The sequence below is a fragment of the Haliotis cracherodii genome, unplaced genomic scaffold (assembly GCF_022045235.1).
Source record: "Haliotis cracherodii isolate W230 unplaced genomic scaffold, xgHalCrac1.p SCAF_17, whole genome shotgun sequence".
Lineage (NCBI taxonomy): Eukaryota > Metazoa > Mollusca > Gastropoda > Lepetellida > Haliotidae > Haliotis > Haliotis cracherodii.
Genome location: NW_027266272.1, coordinates 23,734,393 through 23,757,501, shown reverse-complemented (window position 1 = coordinate 23,757,501; position 23,109 = coordinate 23,734,393). Strand labels below are relative to the sequence as shown.

General features: G+C 42.7%; 2 protein-coding genes across 2 annotated transcripts in view; one reads left to right on the top strand and one right to left on the bottom strand.

Annotated features, from left to right (window-relative positions):
• The first annotated feature begins 510 nt into the window (after positions 1-510).
• On the top strand, positions 511-4,694 carry LOC139464541 (replication protein A 14 kDa subunit-like). Its single transcript, XM_071246063.1, has 4 exons — positions 511-679; positions 2,082-2,156; positions 2,952-3,066; positions 3,937-4,694. The coding sequence occupies exons 1-4, from the start codon at positions 587-589 to the stop codon at positions 4,011-4,013; spliced, it is 360 nt and encodes a 119-aa protein (XP_071102164.1). The 5' UTR covers positions 511-586; the 3' UTR covers positions 4,014-4,694.
• A 2,092-nt stretch (positions 4,695-6,786) lies between these two features.
• Positions 6,787-23,109, bottom strand: part of LOC139464976 (GATOR2 complex protein MIOS-like) — a 41,294-nt gene continuing 24,971 nt past the window's right edge. Inside the window, exons 18-28 of the mRNA XM_071246619.1 lie at positions 22,694-22,768; positions 22,001-22,107; positions 21,126-21,295; positions 19,837-19,899; positions 18,846-18,918; positions 18,043-18,181; positions 15,238-15,279; positions 12,876-13,047; positions 11,574-11,682; positions 10,069-10,162; positions 6,787-8,365 (exon numbers count right to left, since the gene is read on the bottom strand). Of these exons, the coding sequence (XP_071102720.1) occupies positions 8,251-8,365; positions 10,069-10,162; positions 11,574-11,682; positions 12,876-13,047; positions 15,238-15,279; positions 18,043-18,181; positions 18,846-18,918; positions 19,837-19,899; positions 21,126-21,295; positions 22,001-22,107; positions 22,694-22,768 (1,159 nt within the window). The 3' untranslated portion in view covers positions 6,787-8,250. The remainder of the gene's footprint in view (positions 8,366-10,068; positions 10,163-11,573; positions 11,683-12,875; positions 13,048-15,237; positions 15,280-18,042; positions 18,182-18,845; positions 18,919-19,836; positions 19,900-21,125; positions 21,296-22,000; positions 22,108-22,693; positions 22,769-23,109) is intronic.

The window sequence follows — 23,109 nt, the reverse complement described above, 5'->3', positions numbered from 1 at the left end:
AACATATCGTATGTAGTATCAATGATCTGACAAGCTGGTTGACGTATGACGTTAATGTTTTTGATATTCAAACTTACTTTCTGTTTCGAAGATGGGCTGACACACGCAGATTAGGTCTTTTCTTGCAAATATGTCACTATTAAATGTCTGAACGATGTTGGGCATCTGGCAGAATAAGAAGCTGACTCAATCGGCGTCTACCATGTAATATGAATCATGATGTAGTGCTTATACCTCGAAATACAACACAAGGGCGATGACAGGTACTTGTATATACTATCATTCATAAAACAAATTCTAAAGTAAATTTGGATGTATATAAATTTAACTGAACATTCATATCTAACGCCATATAATATTTATTTTTTTACAACTTTTCCTCGTATTTTGTATTATGTACTGAGTAAGATTAAAAATGAATTTGATTGACAAACTTCTTTATGTACTGAACCGAAACTTGAGATATGTTATTCTGAATATACTATGATGGAGCCGGAAGTGAAATCAGCAGCTTCCGCTGAAGAATTTCCCGCGAAGTTTGCAGATTGTTGTGTTCTTGGGAACGTCTCACTTTTATAAAGCAGACATGGACAACGAATTTTCTCGCCCAAGAGTAAATGCATCGCTCTTGTCTTCTTACCAAGGAAGACAGGTGTGCGCCCTAGGAATGGCCAAAAATGTAAGTAGCTCCAGATCCAGAAATAGGCTGAATACGTCAGTAGGCCCTATATAATGGGTTATAGCGAAAACGGCACCGATTGGCGAAAACGGCACCGATTGGCGAAAACGGCACCGATTGGCGAAAACGGCACCTCGACTCAAGCGATAACGGCATCTTATTTTTTTTAACCTTGGCTAGGCCGTAGTTAACTTTTTTTTTACATGGGGGGGGGGGGGGGGGGGGGGGGGTGGCAAATATTTGTACAAGTATCACTTGTCCCCAACTTGATTCAAATAAAACTGTTTCCCTGGAAAGCAATCAGTAAAGCCCTTCCAGAAGCCCGCATCCGTGGATGTCTGTTCCACCTGACTCGGGCAGTCTGTTTCTAGGTATGACATGTAAATGCATCAAGTAACATGTAAATAAACCATATATATTACTACAGAAATCGTTGTTATCGTTATTAAAAAAAGAGGTGTTTTCGCCAAATGCGGTGCCGTTTTCGCCAGAGAAATCGGTGACATTTTGCTGAGGTGCCATGTTAGCCTGCACCCCTATATAAATAATGTGTATGAAAACGTTTTGTCAGTAATTGGCCAATGATAATTAAATGTTAGTCGCCAGGGTTGAGTTGTATTGAAAATGATTGTTGAACAGGGGCTGCGGTAATTTCATAACCCAAAAGAGTTCGTTAAAAGTTTCCACAAAATGTGAAATTTTGTAATCCAAAACGAAAATAGCAATTTAGATTTAGGTCTATATAACATCGTGATACAACATGATCTAAATCCTGCAGCAAATGCAAGGGCAACAATGCAGTAGACCAGGCACAGCCCGAGCACTACCATCCACTCATTTACCCTGCTGTAGCACATTAATTAGCCAAGAACCGCATTTGAGTCCCTGCAGCGCTAACTGGATCTGAAAAAGTGCGCCAGGTAGAGTGCATTACTCCCTGGAAACAATGCAGTTTACCGGGCGCAGCCTGAGTGCTACCATCAGCTCAATTACCACGAGGGGCGGTGGGGTAGCCTATTGGTTAAAGTGTTCGCTCGTCACGCCAAAGACCCGGGTTCAATTGCCCACATGGGTACAATGTGTGAAGCCCATTTCTGGGTTGTTGCTGGAATATTGCGAAAAGCGTCGTAAAACAATACTCTCTCAATTACTGCGGTATAGTGCGACCGCTGGACTTGTCCGACATTGCCACGGGTCAGATTTTATTCAGGGAGTCATCATTATTTAAATATGGGTAAATATTTTTAAAGCGTGTACTTTTTACTAACATCCTTAAAGAGGCTGCATGTAATGTTGATATTTCATTTAAGAAATAATCAAACCCCACTTGTCGTTTATTTCTTAAGGAAACATTGTAAAACATACTCACATTCACAGTGGACAGTTTATTTCGTTATTGCAGGTGGACAGCAGCGGCCTTGGACTGACGCTGGCTACTGGAGACGGAAAGGAAATTAAAATCACCATGCAGGAACCTGTAAGTGAACATGGGACTCAGTGGGATTTATCTGGCAGTCCTACCTTACTTCAGCTAAACACTGGTCTATTTAATGACATTTGAGGTGAACTGGTGGCCCAGTCGTCTGTGATGCCACAATTTGCTGTGCACAGTTGTATCCCTTGGGCCGGCCAGAATCCGATGATTGTGGGTTTGAATCCTTGGTCTGTCTGCACCATGCTAGTGGGTTTCACTAAAGTGGTAGGTAATCACGTAGAACTTAAGGATTTCCTTTTGCACATTTCTCAAACAGTAACATTATAAACGGAAACAATGGGTGTCTGAAAAACATACATAACTCTGTTGTTTAATGGCGCTCACAGCAATATCCAGGGACAATCAGGTAGCCTAGTGGTTAAAGCGTTAGTTGTCTCGCCAAAGACCTGGATTCGATTCACGACATGGGTACTATGTGTGAAGCCCATTTCTGGTGTCCCCTGCCATGATATTGCTGGGATATTGCTAAAAGCGGCGTAAAATCAAACTCATTTCCTTATTACACTGACATGCTGTGACAGGACGGAAATACTGGTCACTCACTCACTCAGCGACATTTCACCTTGACTTTGGCAATACTTCATTGTAAATGCGGCAGCCGCGTAGCCAAGTGGTTAAAGTGTTCGCTCGCCACGCCGAAAGCCTGGGTTCCATTCCCAACATGGGTACAATGTGTGGAGCCCATTTCTGGTGTTCCCTGCCGTGATATTGCTGGAATATTGCTAAAAGCGGTGTAAAACCAAACTCACCCAATCATTGTAAATGTTCGTGTTTCAGCTGACAGAGTACGTGGCAGGGTTGACAGAGATCCATGGCAAGGTTGATGAGCGAGGCTCCGGCATCGTGTGTGACCACTATGTTCTGTTTCCTGAACAAGCATCGAATACTTTTGGTAGGTCAGCCGCTGGTTGTGCTATGTTATCATGTAACTTGCTCTCCTATGCTTCCCCGGCGTGATATGCATTATATGCTATACCAAAATGTGGGTGGCCAAATCAATACAAATTTGGGTTGGATGATTAGAGGATATACTTTCTAGAAAATGCTCATAGGAGAGGTGAAATTGGGTTTAACGTTGCGTCCAAGATAGTTACACTTATATAGCGGCGTGCGTGCATGCATGTGTGTGTTGGGGGGAGGGGGGGGAGCTGCTTATACCACCGTGCACACTTTTTTTCCCAAAAACACAGCTGGGTAGAAGAGGGTGCACATTATACACTCCATAAAGAGTTTTGATGCTTTTTGTCCAGACTGATGCTGATTTATAGTGCAAGGTAACTGAGATACCATGTGTTGTGTCCCTTAGGTATGCCAGGAACCTGTGATTGTTGGTTCCAATCCTTGATTCACCTGATTGTTTCTTGGTTTGTCAGCATCTTGTCCATGCTCATGTTTTTCACCAAAGTGATACAAACTTTGCTCCCACATGAAATAACTGAAAACGTCAAACCCTACTGATCCGGGATAGAATAGGTCTTCAGCAACCCATGCTTGCCGTGAAAGCGACAATACTTGTTGTAAGAGACAACTACCGGGATCGGGCGGTCAGGCTGGCTGACTTGGTTGATGCATGTCATCGATCCCAATTGCATGGATCGATGCTCATGATGTAAATCACTGGATTATCTGACCCAGACTCGATTATTTACAGACCACCGTCGTATAGCTGGAATATTGCTGAGTGCGACGTAAAACAACAAACAAACAAACTCATCAGTAAACAGAAAAATATATCTGACAACTTTATTTCCTTCACGACTAGATATGCAGATGTACAACCAGGCAGTGGAATTGATGACCAGACTGCCTGACCACTACCAGATTGGGGTCAAGCAATGAGAAGCAGAGAGGAGTCTCTGTGTCAAGTAGCTATGGACTAACGTGTGTGTGTGTGTGTGTGAGGACATGATGGAGTGGCCAAGACTAGCTGACCTGTACCTAAGGGAGGGAACTGACAGACACATTTCAGATGTGCCACATCAAGCTGTGACAAGAGCTGCCGATATGCATCAGTTCTGAACAGGGTTTTGTCTCCGTGATGGTTGGTGTATGCCTGTAAATATCAGCATCTGATTTTCACAAATCCCGATACAAAGTTATGTATTCTTTCTTGTAGTCTTGCAAATATGGCTGTTAAAAATCAGGTTAGCCACTTGTATATTTACGGTCAAGGAATAGGTATTCACCAGTTTCATCTCATCCATAGGTGGCAGTTATCATGATTATTTTCTTAGCATTATTTTCAACAAAGTAGACACAATTAATGGATAACAACTTCTTTAATACTGTAAAGGCAACTTTCGGTATAGATACTTATACTATTGTCTTGCTTGACGACGGTATTAGGACCTATACCGAAACAGTATTAAAGAAGTTGTTATCCATAAATTGTGTCTACTTTGTCATCCATCAACTTCTGAGTAATACCTATCAAACAATTCATTATTTTCTAAGTCTGATTAATTAGATATATTGTCAAAGTGATGTACCCGACATCTTGTGAATAATAATTAAAAGTGTATATGCAACATCTTTTCTGTTCTTGTGGATTTTTTTAATGCTTAACAATGTTTGCAAGACAATCGTCATGATTGTCCCTTTGAAAGTATGTGGCGTAAGTGAGTGAATTTCTTTACTGCCAAAAACAATTATTCCAACTCCCATTGTGGCGCCATATTATCAGGTCTGGTGTGGATACCTTGTGTGTTGAGGATTAATCTTGCATAACAAAATATCTCAGCTGTTACTACAGAGAACAATCTTAAGGGAGGCACATCACGTCTGTTTTACTGTAGCAGCTGAAGTGAGCAAGTGCGAAACAGAGCTCATCTGACGTGGTTGTAAATGAGCCTTGTATCTCTGCCGACATTCACAACAACCCGGTACTGGGTGCCAACCTCTACCATCGAAGTATCCACCATGCCACATAATTTGTTTGGGTATCCAAGTTAAGAAATATTGAGTCTTGTTCGTGTACATAGCTGGTACAGGTACATTAGTGAGTTGGGTTTAACGCCGCTTTCAACAGTATTCTAGTTATATCACAGCGTGTCAGCTCAATGTGGGAGGAAAGCCCGAAGTGATGCAGGTCTCAGACGCTACCACTGCGGTGAAACCTATGAGCACGGGTATGGTGCTGACAAACCTAGAAACGCCCAAGGGACGCAACTCTACACAGCGAATCGCAGCGCCTTACGATGACTGGGCCACCCGTGCCCCCACATGTAAACTAGATTGGGATTTTCACATACAATGCATGACCATGCATGCACAAAAAAATTAGGGCTATTTGGTTGATTTGTCACTCTTTGCAAGGAAAAAATACATTTCAACTTTGAACTATTGGGATCCATTTTCCAGATAAACATTTCATGGCTTCCCGCATTAAGGCATCCAAAATACCACTTAACAAGGTTTGGCATCTGGAATAGAAAATGGGGGTTGGCACTCCCAGCATAGTATGGCCACTGAGACTTCCCCAACAACCCCAATATTGTAACATGAACATGACACGCAGGAATACAATAGATTGTTTATTATATACAAGATACAATACAAGCTTTGGGTTTTATATATTCACAATGATTGCACTGTCCAGATGACACAATAACTCTCATTCATCACTTTCATGTTCTGAAGACCGTATAGGGTGAGTGAGTGGGTGGGGTTTGACCCTGAACTGTATCGGCATACAATCACACTACTTGTGAAACCCATGGTATTGTGCTGACCAAGGATCATAAATGGAACAATACCTGGATTCAAATGCACAGCTAGTGGATCCTGGCAAAGCTAAGGGCAACAACTCTGCACAGCAATTTGCAGCATAAAAGACTGGATCCTTGTAACCAGGATTTGAAGCTGTGAGATGTGATTCAAGACCTGGAGTAATGACAACGATGGAGTGAGTGAGGGAGTATGGTTTTACGCCGCTTTTGGCAATATTCCAGCAATATCGGCGGGGGACACCAGAAATGGGCTTCACACATTGTACCCATGTTGGGAATCAAACCGGGGTCTTCGGTGTGACGAGCGAACGCTTTAACCACTAGGCTACCTGACTGCCCCTGACAAGGATCGAAGGCCATGTGTTGTCCATAGTTGCTATGAGATACTCTTTGGGGAATATTCATGCCAAGCATTCTAACCTTATTCTGTCATTGACTGTCTCAGTATGACCGAGTGAGTTGGGTTTAAAGCTAAAATCAGTTATATCACGGTGTATCGACTTGGTGTGGACGAAAGCCAGAAGTGATGGAGGTCTTAGACGTTTACCACTTCCTTGAAACCTCGAGCACAGGTATGGTGCTGACAAACCTAGACACATAATCAGGGCGAACTGGGATTCAAACCCATCTCAAAAAGGAAGTGAATAGAGTTTTACAATAAATACGACTCAATCATACCAATACTTGTAGGATCGCATATCCTTTGTCCTGGAAGACTAACCCTGACTGCAATTTGTTTGTCGTTTAACTCATACTCAACATAATTCCAGCTATATAACCACAGTCTGTAAGTAATCCAAGCCTGGAACAGTCAATCCAGTGATTGACATCATGAGCATTGATCTATGCAAATGGGATGCGATGACAGTAGTCAGCAAACCTGACCCTGTTAGTCGCCTCTTATGACAAGCAACCCTACTATCAAGCATCGAAGAACATATATTATGTTACATTTCCAACTTCCATCTTTTTCCAAATCATGCTGATATAATGTGAGAATGCATATTGCTTAATTGTCTAAGGGCAGTTTAACAGCGTCACACAGAACAGCTGATGCATGCAATCTTATTTAGAATCAGATCTTAGTGCTCACTACCGATAGAATGATCTGAGGACATCCCATTTCAGGTCATGTCAAGAATGACTTTTTGCAAACTTTTACCAACCAATGAATTTGCTAACAAGTTGACACTAGCCAATTAGAAAGCAGCTTATCAAGTTTTACAGCAATTGTTTCAAACTGGTGACTTCCATTCAAGACTGCTTTGAAAAATATTTTGACAGTTCTTTATTCAAAATTTTAAAATGAACAAAACAAAAATCTGGAATAGATGGCTGAGATAGTATAGCAGTACTTCCCAAGGGCAATGGAAGGTCTCTTCCGTTCAAATGTATATCCCACTGAGAGAAAGATGATGATTATGACAGAACTTAGATTGGAATACCCCATGTTAACTTTTTCAAGGTTGCATGATTAGAAACACATTCCAACCACCACTTTCATGATCTAGTAAGTGACGCTGAGATTGGTTGGATGAATTTGAAAGGTCGTTCTGACATGACCCCTTATGGGATGTCCTCAGATTTTTTTTGAGCACTAACGAGAACTAAGATCTGATATAATAAGATTGGCGATGTATGTGAATGTAGGTTATAATCATAAGAAATCAGCGATGGACAGGGTCCTCTGTGAAGTGTATTGCTTGTCTGGATATAGACACATCCTGAAGGTCAATCACATTTCTGATATAAATAACTCAATTTCTTGTGACATAATTCAATGTTCGAAGTATAAATCAAACGTGCAGCTGGTCAAAGGGAGATGAGCACCTGAGCATGTCCAGCACATAAAGAAAGGTCTTAATCCCTCAATCATAGGTTTAATTATTGTTGAAGCTTCAAGCTTATTCCTCATACAAATCAGTCGTATTGTCTGGGAAATGGATTTTGAACATTCAAACATGCAGCCAGTCAAAGGGAGATAACTCTGTGAGAATACTCCCCCTCAGTAGACAGGTATGGTTCCTCAGTATATATGATCGTTTTGACTGACAACATCATTCCTCAAACAGATGTCATTATCATCCGAAATTTAATTCAACTTCATCATCATGCATTTGCTTATTCAAGCTATGATCAAAACAAAACAATTAGCGTATGGCTGTTATTATTTTTCTCCACATCACAATTTTCATTTCAACAAAAGTTTCAGATAAGTTATCATGAAGTTCAAACAATGTTTTAAAAAATAATCACAATTTCCTATGTCATCAAAAGCTGTAGATACGAGACTGAGAATGAAGTTTTCAGTCATAATATGTAAGTTTAAATATAGGTATCTTTTGATGTCACGTGGCTGCCACAACCACCATTGCCGTACTCTCTCTCCCCATCACACGGCCCAGCGAGTCGATCTTCATACATTTGCAGCTGCAGTCGGTCACGGGACACTCTGAGTGGTCTCTGACAACAAACAGTCAGCATGTAGTTGGAGTCAAAGAATAAGGTTCTGTAGCTCAGCTGAATGTTTCAGTAATATTTCCAACATAAGCTCATAATGGTCTATAATGATAATAATAATAAAAACAACAATAAAAAAATTAAATTAAAAAATAATAATAATAATAGGCTATTTATATTGCTCATATTTCCACACCACTCAGGGGCATGCTCAAAGCGCTGTTATTACCCCGGTCACTGGATCAGTGTGCACTCAAGAATCATTCTCAGCTCCCTGGGGAGTATACAACCCAAGCTGCCTGTTAGGTGCTAGAAGGTTAACAACCACATTGCCATCTCATCCTACCGGGTACCCATTCACTACTGGGTGAACAGAGGCACATTTCGAACAAAGTCACTTGCCCAAGGAGACACATGTGTTACAAGGGTAGGTGCCTTATCATATGTCAAAAGGAGTGTTTGAAAGTATAAGAACCCATAAAATATTAAAATCGAGTGAGAACATTTGATTCCTGCGCATACATATTACATTCCATATTTATCGCCATCTACAGCGCAACATCGCCCATAAGCGACCCACTGTAGAAACCTTCAAAGTTGATGCTGTTGTTTGTTTGTTGTTTAACGCCGCACTCAGCAATATTCCAGCTATATTCCAGCTATATTGAGGCTGGACCAGACAATCCAGTGATTGACATCATGAGCATCGATCCACGCAATTGGGATCGATGACATGTATCAACCAAGTCAGCGAGCCTGACCACCCGATCCCGTTAGTCGCCTTTTACGACAAGCATAATCTCCTTTTACAGCAAGTATGGGTTGCGGAAGACCTATTCTACCCGGAATCTTCACAGGTCTCAAAGTTGATGCTAATTTATATACCCCGTCAATACTGTGATCCGGATTGAAGCACATGACAAGAGCATACACAATCCCTACATTTGCAATAAGAACGTGTTTGCCTTTGTAGCGTGTGTAACTCCAGCACACAGAGCCATTTTGAGTTGACACAGTGCGACACCGGATTGGTGGCCGTAAATTAAGAACATGCTTAAGTTCTTTCTTGTAAATATTTTGCCAATTAACTTTGTCTTAATTTACAAGGCTTCGTTTTGCTTAACTTTCAGCTTGTATATTCAACAAACCCCGATACACGTCTTCTCCAACACATGCTAATGGATGTAATGACGAAGTAGTGCAAAGCATGCAAGGTCATGGATGGACAAAGGTTTCTGCTCAGGTGAGCTTCAACTCATATGTGGTGGAGTGAAATGGGGTGTAACAGTCTGTCCAAGATTATATAATTGCACTTTTAGAATAGGTCTTCAGCAACTCATGCTTGCTGTACGAGGCAACTATGCCTTGGGTTGTCAGGCTCGCTGACTTGGTTGATGCATGTCATCATATCCCAATTACGTGGATCGATGCTCATGATGTCAATCACTGGATAGTCTCCTCCAGAATCGATTATTTACAGACCGCTGTCATATAGCTGGAATATTGCTGAGTGCAGCGTTAAACAACAAACAAACAAAACTTAGAATTATGCTCACAATTGTGTATTAATACGTCTTTTCCTTCCACATTGCTCGTTGTTTAAGGAGTAATGCAGGTTAAGTAAAAAATAAGGGCAATTGGAAATGTATGAATTACTTTTTTATAAACTCCTCATTCCAAACACAAACATGAAACATTGAACTCACTTGAACCAATTCTGTATATGAGAAGAATGGCCGCCGTGTCGACAGGACTGACACCAGGTGAACCAGTCGTCAAACATGGACATCTTCACAGTGCCTGCAAACAGACTCACATTGATTCCACAGCCAGGACCTCGCTGTCCATCCCTGACATGGGACGGGAAGATACTATACCACTCAACATATCACAGGGATACTATACTACTCAACATATCTCAGGGATACTATACTACTCAACATATCACAGGGATACTATACTACTCAACATATCAGGGATACTATACCACTCAACATATCAGGGATACTATACCACTCAACATATCCCAGGGATACTATACTACTCAACATATCACAGGGATACTATACTACTCAACATATCTCAGGGATACTATACTACTCAACATATCAGGGATACTATACCACTCAACATATCACAGGGATACTATACCAAACAACATATCACAGGGATACTATACCACACAACATATCACAGGGATACTATACCACTCAACATATCACAGGGATACTATACTACTCAACATATCACAGGGATACTATACTACACAACATATCACAGGGATACTATACTACTCAACATATCACAGGGATACTATACCACTCAACCTTCACAGGGATACTATACTACTCAACATATCACAGGGATACTATACCACTCAACATATCACAGGGATACTATACTACTCAAAATATCACAGGGATACTATACTACTCAACATATCACAGGGATACTATACTACTCAACATATCAAAGGGATACTATACTACTCAACATATCACAAGGATACTATACCACTCAACATATCACAGGGATACTATACCACACAACATATCACAGGGATACTATACTACTCAACATATCACAGGGATACTATACTACTCAACATATCACAGGGATACTATACCACTCAACATATCACAAGGATACTATACTACTCAACATATCACAGGGATACTATACCACACAACATATCACAGGGATACTATACCACTCAACATGTCACAGGGATACTATACCACTCAACATGTCACAGGGATACTATACTACTCAACATAACACAGGGATAGTGAGATATTATACTACTCAACATATCACAGGGATATTGAGATATACAACTCAACATATCACAGGGACATCGAGATACTATACTACTCAACATATCACAGGGATACTATACAAATTAACATATCACAGGGATATTGAGATACTATACTACTCAACACATCAAAGGGACATCGAGATACTATCCTACTCAACCTTTCACAGGGATATTGAGATGCTATACTATTCAACATATCACAGGGACATTTAGATATAATCTCCTGTTAAGAAACTAACGGCTTAAGAAAATATGTCCTTAATCTTACTTTAAATAGTTATGATGCTGAGAACATGACAATTTCTTGACAATATTGAATATTAATTATAAGACAAAATGTCCTGTTAATCTGTGTGGGTGTCTCTTGATATCTGTGCCCTGGGTACTTACTTGGGTGACCCTTGAGTTCGCCAACCCCTGTCCCCGAGGCTGTGCCCAGATTGGTGAGACAGAGGGCACAGCGAGGGAGAGACTTGCGACAACTCGGACAGCAGGTAACCTGAACATTAAAATAAAGTTGTGTTACTCATCATGCATGTTGTACTTGTCAGAAGATACATGGTACAGTTTAGTACTGTTGTATTGTTTTAAACTGATTCGTCTGTACTGCTGGCCTTGAGCAAGGGAGATCTGCGGCCATATTGAAAACTCCAGTTAGGCACATTAGTATAACATTGTAATATATAGATACTATTGATATTCTTGCGTCACTGACAGCTCTGCTGATGAAGGTGTAAGTTATCTGTTTACATGCTACAGCGGCCATATTGAAAAATCCATTCTGGGCAATTAGTCGTTTATTTTGGTCTTGTGACATGACACAGCTTGTTTGTTTGCATTTTAATAACCCACTATATTCAAGCTACCTGTAAATAATCGAGTCTGGACCAAGCAATGCAGTGATTGACGCTATGAGCAACGATCCAAGCCGAAGGGCTACAATGACATGCAATCAACCAAGTCACGAACCTGATGACCCAATGAATTTAGTCGCCTCTTACAACAAGCTGGGTCGCTGGGGACATATTTTAACCCGGAATCCCGAAGGGTTATACACAATACAGAAGCCCAACAGCAGACAAAACACTGCATAAACTAGCTTTCGATCAGTTGAGCCTATACAACATACAGTAGAACACGGATATAAGGAACACGGATATAGCGAACAAACGGATACAACAAACTGTTAAAAAATCCCCGATTTATCTCCCATATAATATCATATAAAACTTACATATATAACAAACTCTCTACAGCGAACTAACGGATACAGCGAACTGATATCTGATCACTGACAAGCCCATCTATCACTAATTAGTGACGTGGACAGCGAACTGAGATTCTCACTCAGTGTCACTGACAATTGCTGTACGCAATCAGCGGCGAATCAACACAATGGTGGCGAAACAATACAATCGGCGGTGACAAATCAACCTTGTTACATTTGCATTGTGTTAATCTTACCTGTACATGTAATCTTGTCTGTAAAACAAACATTAAACATATACAAGTCAATGCTGCAATTTCGTGTATTGTGTGTTTGTCTTATCCAAGATGGCGGACGTTTTCGAGCGAAAACGTGTATAACGAACAACGGATATAACGAACTGATTTCTCTGGTCCCTTGTAGTTTGTTATATCCGTGTTCTACTGTACTTAATTGACAGAGGATACGATAGCCCTGTTACGCACCCTGGGTTTGTAGGCCGCTGCTCTGCCCACATGCGTGCGGTAACCTGTAGAGCGGGCGATCATGGTGGACGTGCTGGTGATGGACTTCCCACAGAAGTTGCAGCCCACAAACACCTGGCTCGGGATGCGCTGGCCTGGGTCACTCTTGTGGTACAGGATGTCAAACTTGGCCCTGGAGGGTGTTTAGGAGACGTAATGAAAAAACAACATTGTTTCGGTTCATGCGAACAATTCACAAAAAGGCCACACACTTCGCGGAAAACAGATCGTGGCATTCGTTGCACATGCTGCAACTTGATTCTACACTTGATTTTTGTTTGTTTGTTGTTTAACGCCGCACTCAGCAATATTCCAGCTATATAAAGGTGGTCAGTAAATAATTGAGTCTGGACCAGACAATCCAGTGATTGATATCATGAGCATCGATCAATGCAATTGAGTTCGATGACATGCATCAACCAAGTCAGCGAGTCTGACCACAAAATCCCATTAGTCGCCTCTAACGACAAGCATAGTCGCCTTTTACGGCAAGCATGGGTTGCTGAACTACACTTGATGCATTGAAATAGTCAGTGTAGGCTTTTCATCTGATGGAGCAACACACACTTTGGTTTTCATTGTTGTAGACCAATATTCGTGGTCCTTATAGATGCAACAAGTAGCAATATTTGTGGTCCTTATAGATGTAACGAGTAGCAATATTCATGGTCCTTATAGATGTAATGAGTAGCAATATTCATGGTCCTTATCGATGTAACGAGTAACAATATTCATTGTCCTTACAGATGTAACGAGTAACAATATTCATGGTCCTTATAGACTGAATGTGTACCAATATCATAGTCCTTATATATATAACGTGTACAAGTATCGTGGTCCTTAGAAGGACAGAAGGCAGAACACGTGATCGTCACATTCCACTGCGTAACAGATGGAAACAAACAGAAATGTATATATATCTTTAACGGATATTTCAAACTTGGTGAGACAGAGGGCACAGCGAGGGAGAGACTTGCGACAACTCGGACAGCAGGTAACCTGAACATTGAAATAAAGATGTGTTACAATCGGCAGTGTCAGCAATACTCATCATGCCTGTTGTACTTGTCAGAAGATATGTGGTACAGTTTAGTACTGTTGTATTGTCTAAAACTGATTCGTTTGTACTGCCTTGAGCAAGGGAGATCTGTGGCCATATTGAAAACTCCAGTTAGGCACACAAGTCATCATGTGATGAACTGTTTCTTCTCAGACAAACATCAGGTACCTATTCTGGGCCATATCCTCACCAACAGAAGTATAGTTGATTGAGTGGAACAGTATGTCAGTGTGGTCAGATTGATGTGGGAGGAAAGCCTTAAGTGATGCAGGTCTGACAACCATATGTACGTTACATACCCAGAATCCATCTTCCTGAGGCAAGGGAGTTACTTACTGTGAAAGTCCAGTTTCCACCCTTGCCAAACTAGGCTGGAATTTCTGGGATCGATTGTGGAAGCACCAGTGTCTATTATGAGTAATGTCCCTTCTATCCATACCTCATATCACTTGCGTTTGCTTCAAATTAAATGGAGGTGCCTCGTTACTGCCCGGGTACCCACACCCCTATTACTCAACCCTACCCGGGTACCCGCTGTTGGTGTCAAGAGATAGGTACAAAATGTCCAGTTGGGAATAGTTTGACAGTAGCCCTGGCAGAATGTATTTAGATACACGTATAAAATGATGTGGTCATGCATACACTGAAGTTGACTGAAGTTTTAGCTTTGTTCAAACATATATAAGTCAGAAGGAACATGCTCGTAGTCATGAAGAAATGCGAACATTAGAGACTTAAAATTGTCATGTAACCATGTTGTTATATAGTGAATTTTTGTCATGAAACAATATATCACGTGACAACCACAGGTCCGGGTAGTCCTGTGGGTACCCGGGTCCTACTCCGTACCCACCCGACCCAAGTACCCGAGTTACCTGTCCCAGCTCTACCAAGTGCATCAAATCATGTGAGCACCCTGACTTAAAACAAGAAAAGATTTTGAAAAATTCTGTTGACAGCATGTTGATGGTACACATGCTGTACAAATCCTGCAATCGATTGATTTCGTTACGTGATTATGACTGGACTAAGCATAAACTCGTTAGTCTGGCCAAAACATAACTCAATGATTCCAGCCTAATTCGGCATGGGTGGAAACTGGACTTTTATAGTCAGTTAACTCCCTTGCCTTTGGAAGATGCCCAGGATCACAATCGGGTTAAATGGGGGATTCATGCCCATGACAGTGAATCCTGGAACTTAAGGGGTGCAGCTGTGCCTTCCTGTTGCATGAAAGAAGAGATAACTAGTATGGAGGTGTACCTGTGATGCCAGAGTCTCCAACGGTCCAGCAGTTTGCGGTAACTGAAACAAAACAAACAACGATGCCTGTTTAACAAAAATCATTTGCAGCTAGAACTCGAGTGAGTGAGTGAGTGCAATTGGAAGGGTGGATGTCTGAGTGAGTGGTTGAGTGAGTGGTTGAGTGAGTGAGTGGTTGAGTTAGTGAGTGAGTGAGTGAGTGGTTGAGTGAGTGAGTGAGTGGATGGTTGGATCAGTGAGTAGTGGTTGAGTGAGTGAGTGAGTGAGTGGATGGTTGGATCAGTGAGTAGGTGGTTGAGTGAGTGAGTGAGTGAGTGGATGGTTGGATCAGTGAGTAGGTGGTTGAGTGAGTGAGTGAGTGAGTGAGTGAGTGGATGGTTGGATCAGTGAGTAGGTGGTTGAGTGAGTGAGTGAGTGAGTGGATGGTTGGATCAGTGAGTAGGTGGTTGAGTGAGTGAGTGAGTGAGTGAGTGGATGGTTGGATCAGTGAGTGAGTGAGTGAGTGAGTGAGTGAGTGAGTGGATGGTTGGATCAGTGAGTAGGTGGTTGAGTGAGTGGTTGAGTGAGTGGATGGTTGGATCAGTGAGTAGGTGGTTGAGTGAGTGAGTGAGTGAGTGAGTGAATGGTTGGATCAGTGAGTAGTGGTTGAGTGAGTGAGTGAGTGAGTGGATGGTTGGATCAGTGAGTAGGTGGTTGAGTGAGTGAGTGAGTGAGTGAGTGGATGGTTGGATCAGTGAGTAGTGGTTGAGTGAGTGAGTGAGTGAGTGGATGGTTGGATCAGTGAGTAGGTGGTTGGGTGAGTGAGTGAGTGGATGGTTGGATCAGTGAGTAGGTGGTTGAGTGAGTGAGTGAGTGAGTGAGTGGATGGTTGGATCAGTGAGTAGGTGGTTGAGTGAGTGAGTGAGTGAGTGAGTGAGTGGATGGTTGGATCAGTGAGTAGGTGGTTGAGTGAGTGAGTGAGTGAGTGGATGGTTGGATCAGTGAGTAGGTGGTTGAGTGAGTGGTTGAGTGAGTGGATGGTTGGATCAGTGAGTAGGTGGTTGAGTGAGTGAGTGAGTGAGTGAGTGAGTGAGTGAGTGAGTGAGTGGATGGTTGGATCAGTGAGTAGTGGTTGAGTGAGTGAGTGAGTGAGTGGATGGTTGGATCAGTGAGTAGGTGGTTGAGTGAGTGAGTGAGTGAGTGGATGGTTGGATCAGTGAGTAGTGGTTGAGTGAGTGAGTGAGTGAGTGGATGGTTGGATCAGTGAGTAGGTGGTTGAGTGAGTGAGTGAGTGAGTGAGTGAGTGGATGGTTGGATCAGTGAGTAGGTGGTTGAGTGAGTGAGTGAGTGAGTGGATGGTTGGATCAGTGAGTAGGTGGTTGAGTGAGTGAGTGAGTGAGTGAGTGGATGGTTGGATCAGTGAGTGAGTGAGTGAGTGAGTGAGTGAGTGAGTGGATGGTTGGATCAGTGAGTAGGTGGTTGAGTGAGTGGTTGAGTGAGTGGATGGTTGGATCAGTGAGTAGGTGGTTGAGTGAGTGAGTGAGTGAGTGAGTGGATGGTTGGATCAGTGAGTAGTGGTTGAGTGAGTGGTTGAGTGAGTGGACGGTTGGATCAGTGAGTAGGTGGTTGAGTGAGTGAGTGAGTGAGTGAGTGAGTGGATGGTTGGATCAGTGAGTAGGGGTTGAGTGAGTGAGTGAGTGAGTGGATGGTTGGATCAGTGAGTAGGTGGTTGAGTGAGTGAGTGAGTGAGTGAGTGGATGGTTGGATCAGTGAGTAGGTGGTTGAGTGAGTGAGTGAGTGGATGGTTGGATCAGTGAGTGAGTGAGTGAGTGAGTGAGTGAGTGGATGGTTGGATCAGTGAGTAGGTGGTTGAGTGAGTGGTTGAGTGAGTGGATGGTTGGATCAGTGAGTAGGTGGTTGAGTGAGTGAGTGAGTGAGTGAGTGGATGGTTGGATCAGTGAGTAGTGGTTGAGTGAGTGAGTGAGTGAGTGGATGGTTGGATCAGTGAGTAGGTGGTTGAGTGAGTGAGTGAGTGAGTGAGTGGATGGTTGGATCAGTGAGTAGGTGGTTGAGTGAGTGAGTGAGTGAGTGAGTGGATGGTTGGATCAGTGAGCAGGTGGCTGTGTGAGTGAGTGAGTGGATGGTTGGATCAGTGAGCAGGTGGTTGTGTGAGTGAGTGAGTGGATGGTTGGATCAGTGAGCAGGTGGTTGTGTGAGTGAGTGAGTGGATGGTTGGATCAGTGAGCAGGTGGTTGTGTGAGTGAGTGAGTGAGTGAGTGGATGGTTGGATCAGTGAGTAGGTGGTTGAGTGAGTGAGTGAGTGAGTGAGTGAGTGAGTGGATCAGTGAGTAGGTGAGTGAGTGAGTGAGTGGATGGTTGGATCAGTGAGTAGGTGGTTGAGTGAGTGAGTAGGTGGTTGTGTGAGTGAGTGAGTGGATGGTTGGATCAGTGAGCAGGTCGTTGAGTGAGTGAGTGAGTGGATGGTTGAATCAGTGAGTAGGTGGTTGAGTGAGTGAGTGAGTGAGTGAGTGGATGGTTGGATCAGTGAGTAGGTGGTTGAGTGAGTGAGTGAGTGAGTGAGTGAGTGAGTGGATCAGTGAGTAGGTGAGTGAGTGAGTGAGTGGATGGTTGGATCAGTGAGTAGGTGGTTGAGTGAGTGAGTGAGTGAGTGAGTGAGTGAGTGGGTGGTTCGGTGAGTGAGTGAGTGAGTGAGCGAGTGAGTGAGAGCAGAAATCCATGCTGTCCGCCCAATCCACTTCAATTCATACAACATCGGTTGGCAGCCCCAGAATTCACACAGTATAAATCCTTGCTGAGTCTACCCACCTATCTATCCACGTCTGTATCCGCTCGTCCTGTGCGATGGCATGGGGGAAGGAGCACACGAGAGCCAGGGCCGCCGTCTGGACATCACTGGTTGCATCAATGTAGTTCTCCAGAAGGTCGAGGCCCTCCGCCGTCATGCCTGCCATGGTACAGGGACAGAAACTTAGACAACTCAGACACAGAAAGACGCAATTAATACTCATAAGTATGAGAATGTTTCACTGAAAAACATAAGATTCATATTTGTGCACTCAGCATAGTCAAGTGAGAATATGGTGAGGTGAAATGGGGTTTAACGTCATGTTCAAGGCGATTGCACTTATATAGCAACGCGGATGCATGCGTGTGTGTGGTGCTGCTTGTACTAGTCTGGACTGATGCCGATTTAATAGTGCTAGCTGACTGAGATACCATGTCACAGTTAAACATGAAAACTCCACTCAGACACAGTATACCGGTACTGACTCCGAGCTGACCAGTCCTTGTTTTAGCCCCGTAATGATGAGCGCCAGGCAGAATAACAACAAGTACCATCTTTTAACATCTTTTGGTATGATGTGGCCGGGGATGGAACCCCGGACCTTCCGCACCCTGGGCAGACGCTCTACCACTAGACGACGAAGGCGGTAAAAAAATGTGAGGCAATTTGAGGCCTTATTTATTAATTTATAAATTATTCTACTACTATTTTCATCCCCGCCCGCCTCACTACCAAACACACAGACTCACATCTTGTTATTGCTCTATAGTACCTACAGATGGATGAATGGATGGATGGATGGATGGATGGATTCAGAACTTACCAGTGAGCATGATGCCGTCCAGGTTCCCAGCAGACTTGAGATCATTGGTCAGCTTGTCGATGAAGTACATAAGCTGAAGAGATGCAGAGAAAATGAGTAGGTAATAAAGTCATCAAAAAGTCCTACTTATCTGTGTGAAGATATACTGACTAGAAATAAGTCCTACTTATCTGTGTGAAGATATACTGACTAGAAACAAGTCCTACCTATCTGTGTGAAGATATACTGGCTAGAAACAAGTCCTACCTATCTGTGTGAAGATATACTGGCTAGAAACAAGTCCTACCTATCTGTGTGAAGATATACCGACTAGAAACAAGTCCTACTTATCTGTGTGAAGATATACTGACTAGAAACAAGTCCTACTTATCTGTGTGAAGATATACTGACTAGAAACAAGTCCTACCTATCTGTGTGAAGATATACTGACTAGAAACAAGTCCCACTTATCTGTGTGAAGATATACTGACTAGAAACAAGTCCTACTTATCTGTGTGAAGATATACTGACTAGAAACAAGTCCTACCTATCTGTGTGAAGATATACTGACTAGAAACAAGTCCTACCTATCTGTGTGAAGATATACTGACTAGAAACAAGTCCTACCTATCTGTGTGAAGATATACTGACTAGAAACAAGTCCTACTTATCTGTGTGAAGATATACTTACTAGAAACAAGTCCTACTTATCTGTGTGAAGATATACTGACTAGAAATAAGTCCTACTTATCTGTGTGAAGATATACTGACTAGAAACAAGTCCTACTTATCTATGTGAAGGTTCCAATTTATGGCTCGGAATAGGATGGGAACGCCAATGCCAACGCCAACGTCAACGGAGAAAAAAACAATATGTCTCCCTTCCGTTTTAGTTGACCCTTCCAAGTTTAGGTACTGGGTACTTTTCTACCCTAGAATCCCTCATGGGCAAATGCTGTGTGTATAATCTAAGACATAACATGGAAGTGGTCACTTTGTACTGGTCACTCACCCGGGGGTCCGGCAGGTAGATGCAAGCAAAGGCTACCAAGTCCTCTACAGCCATGTCCGATTCCTGGTGAACAAAACACAAAAGGGTTATCTCCCCTTACAATGGATATATCAAGCTCCTTCCCAGCGCGTGACACCTTCGTTTACACTCTCGGTAACATCGCTGCCACCAGTGTGGGCGCGGCCATTACAAGAATCTTGAAATTTGCCCTCTAACCCCAAATGTAGTAACGTTTATACTTTTGTTTATGCCTTTGGGAATGCCATCATATTTCATTTTGAAAAGGTTTACGACTGACCATGTTTTCCAGATGAATTTACTTTGTTGTTTGTATAATCAGATTGGTTCGAGATTGCAGACTAACTGAAAATCAACCAACTTCTCATTTACATTCTTATTATATCAATTACATTTTAATGAAATAGAAATTCAAATTGAATAACAATGAAAGTAATTTATCAGGGGTAAGTGTATTCGGCGTCACGACAGTCGTCACTTTTTTGTAAATATAACGGCCATTCGGTTGCGAGTTCAACTCCAAGCATGGTTGTGGCCACCTATCACAGTTTGGAATTTTGACTGGTGGCAGCGATAGTATAGAGAGCTCTGCGAAGGGGGAGCTTGTGGATATATCACAACATGGTATCTGCCCTGATGAACAAAACACATCATGGTTATCTGCCCTAATGGCCAATACACAAAAGAGTTATCTCCCCTTACAATGGATATATCACAACAGGGTTATCTGCCCTGATGAACAAAACATAACATGGTCTTCTGCCCTAATGGAAAATACACAAAAGCGTTATCTCCCCTTACAATAGTGAGTAATAATCAAAATGTCACATATTCCTGTTCAACAAATGGTAAAAATGTATTTCTTAGGTTTTGAGGCTCGCCTAGGAATTCAAGTCTGCACAGGGACTTGGTGCACCTTAGCTGACTGGGCCACTTTTGCCTCCAACTGAGAATATTCTGAGCATGGATCTAAACTTAGGTTAATACCATAACGACTCTCCGAGAATATCCTGGAAATGAAGCAGGGAAATCAAATAGGATGTGATGCCACACTTTGTGAAATCCCCACAATATGAATATCAGACAACAGGACTTGCGCTTGACATTCAAATTTTTTTTCTCCAAAATACTGAATCCGCTCGAGGGGGGTGCGCATTATACATGGGTGCACACTATACTCAAGAAAATACGGTAGTCTTCATTGTATTGGGCTCTGAACCTGGGTGGCTGGCAAGGTGAACAATTCAGCCACTGGACCACCAGGTACTGACCAGCACGTCCTTGTAGTTCTGTCGGTCGCCAGTCAGGAAGGCGAACATGGCCCGGAGGTACGGGTCCTCCAGCTGGTCGCGCAGGCTGCTGCACGTCTTCTGCCACAGCGTCGATTTCTGGTCCGAGTACCCCGCCAGCGCCATGGCAACAGCGTTCAGGTTGGCGTGATCTGGGGAGACATAAACAGGTGGTTTGACATTTCAACATACAACAATTCAATGGGTTCTGATGACAGATTAAATGTTTTTAAGCGAATAAATATATCTGGAAATGAAACTTAAAGCCCTTATTTGGTTGTTGTTTTATGCTCACTCAGCAATATTCCAGTCAATCATGGCAGCCTGAAAATAATTCAGTCTGGACCAGACAAGCCAGTGATTGTAAGCAGGAGCAATATCTTGTTCAGCTCGGGGGAGGGGAGAGGAGTGGGTCTTGACTTCATGTTCAAGATTAGTGCACTTACATGTGTGTGTGTGTGTGTGTGTGTGTGTGTGTGTGTCCTCCATGTGTCTGTGTGTCCTCCATGTGTCTGTGTGCATGCATGCGTGCGAGTGCACCTCCATGCATGTGTGTCTGTGGGTGTGTGTGGTTGTGTGTGTTTGTGTTTGTGTGTGTGGCCGTGTTTGTGTTTGTGTGTGTGGCCGTGTGTGTGGCACAAGAAGATTGAGATCTAACACCTCCATGCATGTGTGTCTGTGGGTGTGTGTGGTTGTGTGTGTTTGTGTTTGTGTGTGTGGCCGTGTGTGTGGCACAAGAAGATTGAGATCTTAACAGGATATCCAAGGCAGTAAAACACAAAAGAAAACTGACAATTCAGTTATGGGTAAAAAAGTACAATTCTTGGATTTATGATGCTTTGCCAGTCAACCATTACCTTGCGATCGGCTAGCTCCGTGACTGAGTATTTCCAGGGACTGCTTCAGGCGGAGGTTGAAGAGTGCCAGAGCTGCTGCCTTCTCGTAGAATCCTTTCTCCTGTAAACTGTAATATAGAAACAGAAGGAGTGAGTGAGTGAGTTGGGTTTAACGCCACTTTTAACAGTATTCCAGTTATTTCACGGCGTGTCAGTTTAATGTGGGAGGAAAGCCCGAAGTGATGCAGGTCTCAGATGTTTACCACTTCGGTGAAACCCATTAGCACGGGTATGGTGCTGACAAACCTAGAAACATAATTGGGATTCCCGTATTCGAACCCACAATAATAGGTTCTGGTGTGCCCAAGGGACACAACTCTGCACAATGAATCGTGGCGCCTTAGACGACTGGGCCATTCGTGCCCCCAGAAACAAAAGGAACATAGCATACCTTGAGGTCTGTGGCAATGTTACCGCAGCAGACATAGATACCAGTTCTGATAATAATATAGAGTATCAACTATAGACAGAAATACCATCTCAACATTGTTTTACATGCTGTTTAACACAACACTCAAACATATTCCAGCTATATGACAGCAGCCTGAAATAATTGAGTCTGGGCCAGACAAACCAGTGATTGATATTAAGAGCAATGGTCCATGCTGTTGGGTACAAGGATATGCAACCAACCAAATCAATTGAGCAACTTACTTATCTAGTAGAGACTTGAGAGATCCGAACTTGTCATCTTCCCTGCCCCAGCCACACAACTGCAGCACTACCGACCTTGAACATCCAAGAATACATCACCATAACAACCAATAATAATAACAAATATAACAATAATAACAGGTGAGGTGAAATTGGGTTTAACATCGCATCCAAGATTATTGCACTTATATAGCGACGTGCATGCACATGTGTGTGTGTGGCTGCTTGTACTCGTCCGGACAGATGCCGATTTATAGTGCTAGCACACTGAGATACCATGCCGCAGTTTAACATGAATACCCCACTCAGACACAGTATACTGACTCCGAACCGACCAGTCCTTGCTTTAGCCCCTTAATGCCAAGCGCCAGACAGGGTAACAACAAGTACCATCTTTTAACGTCTTTTGGTATGAC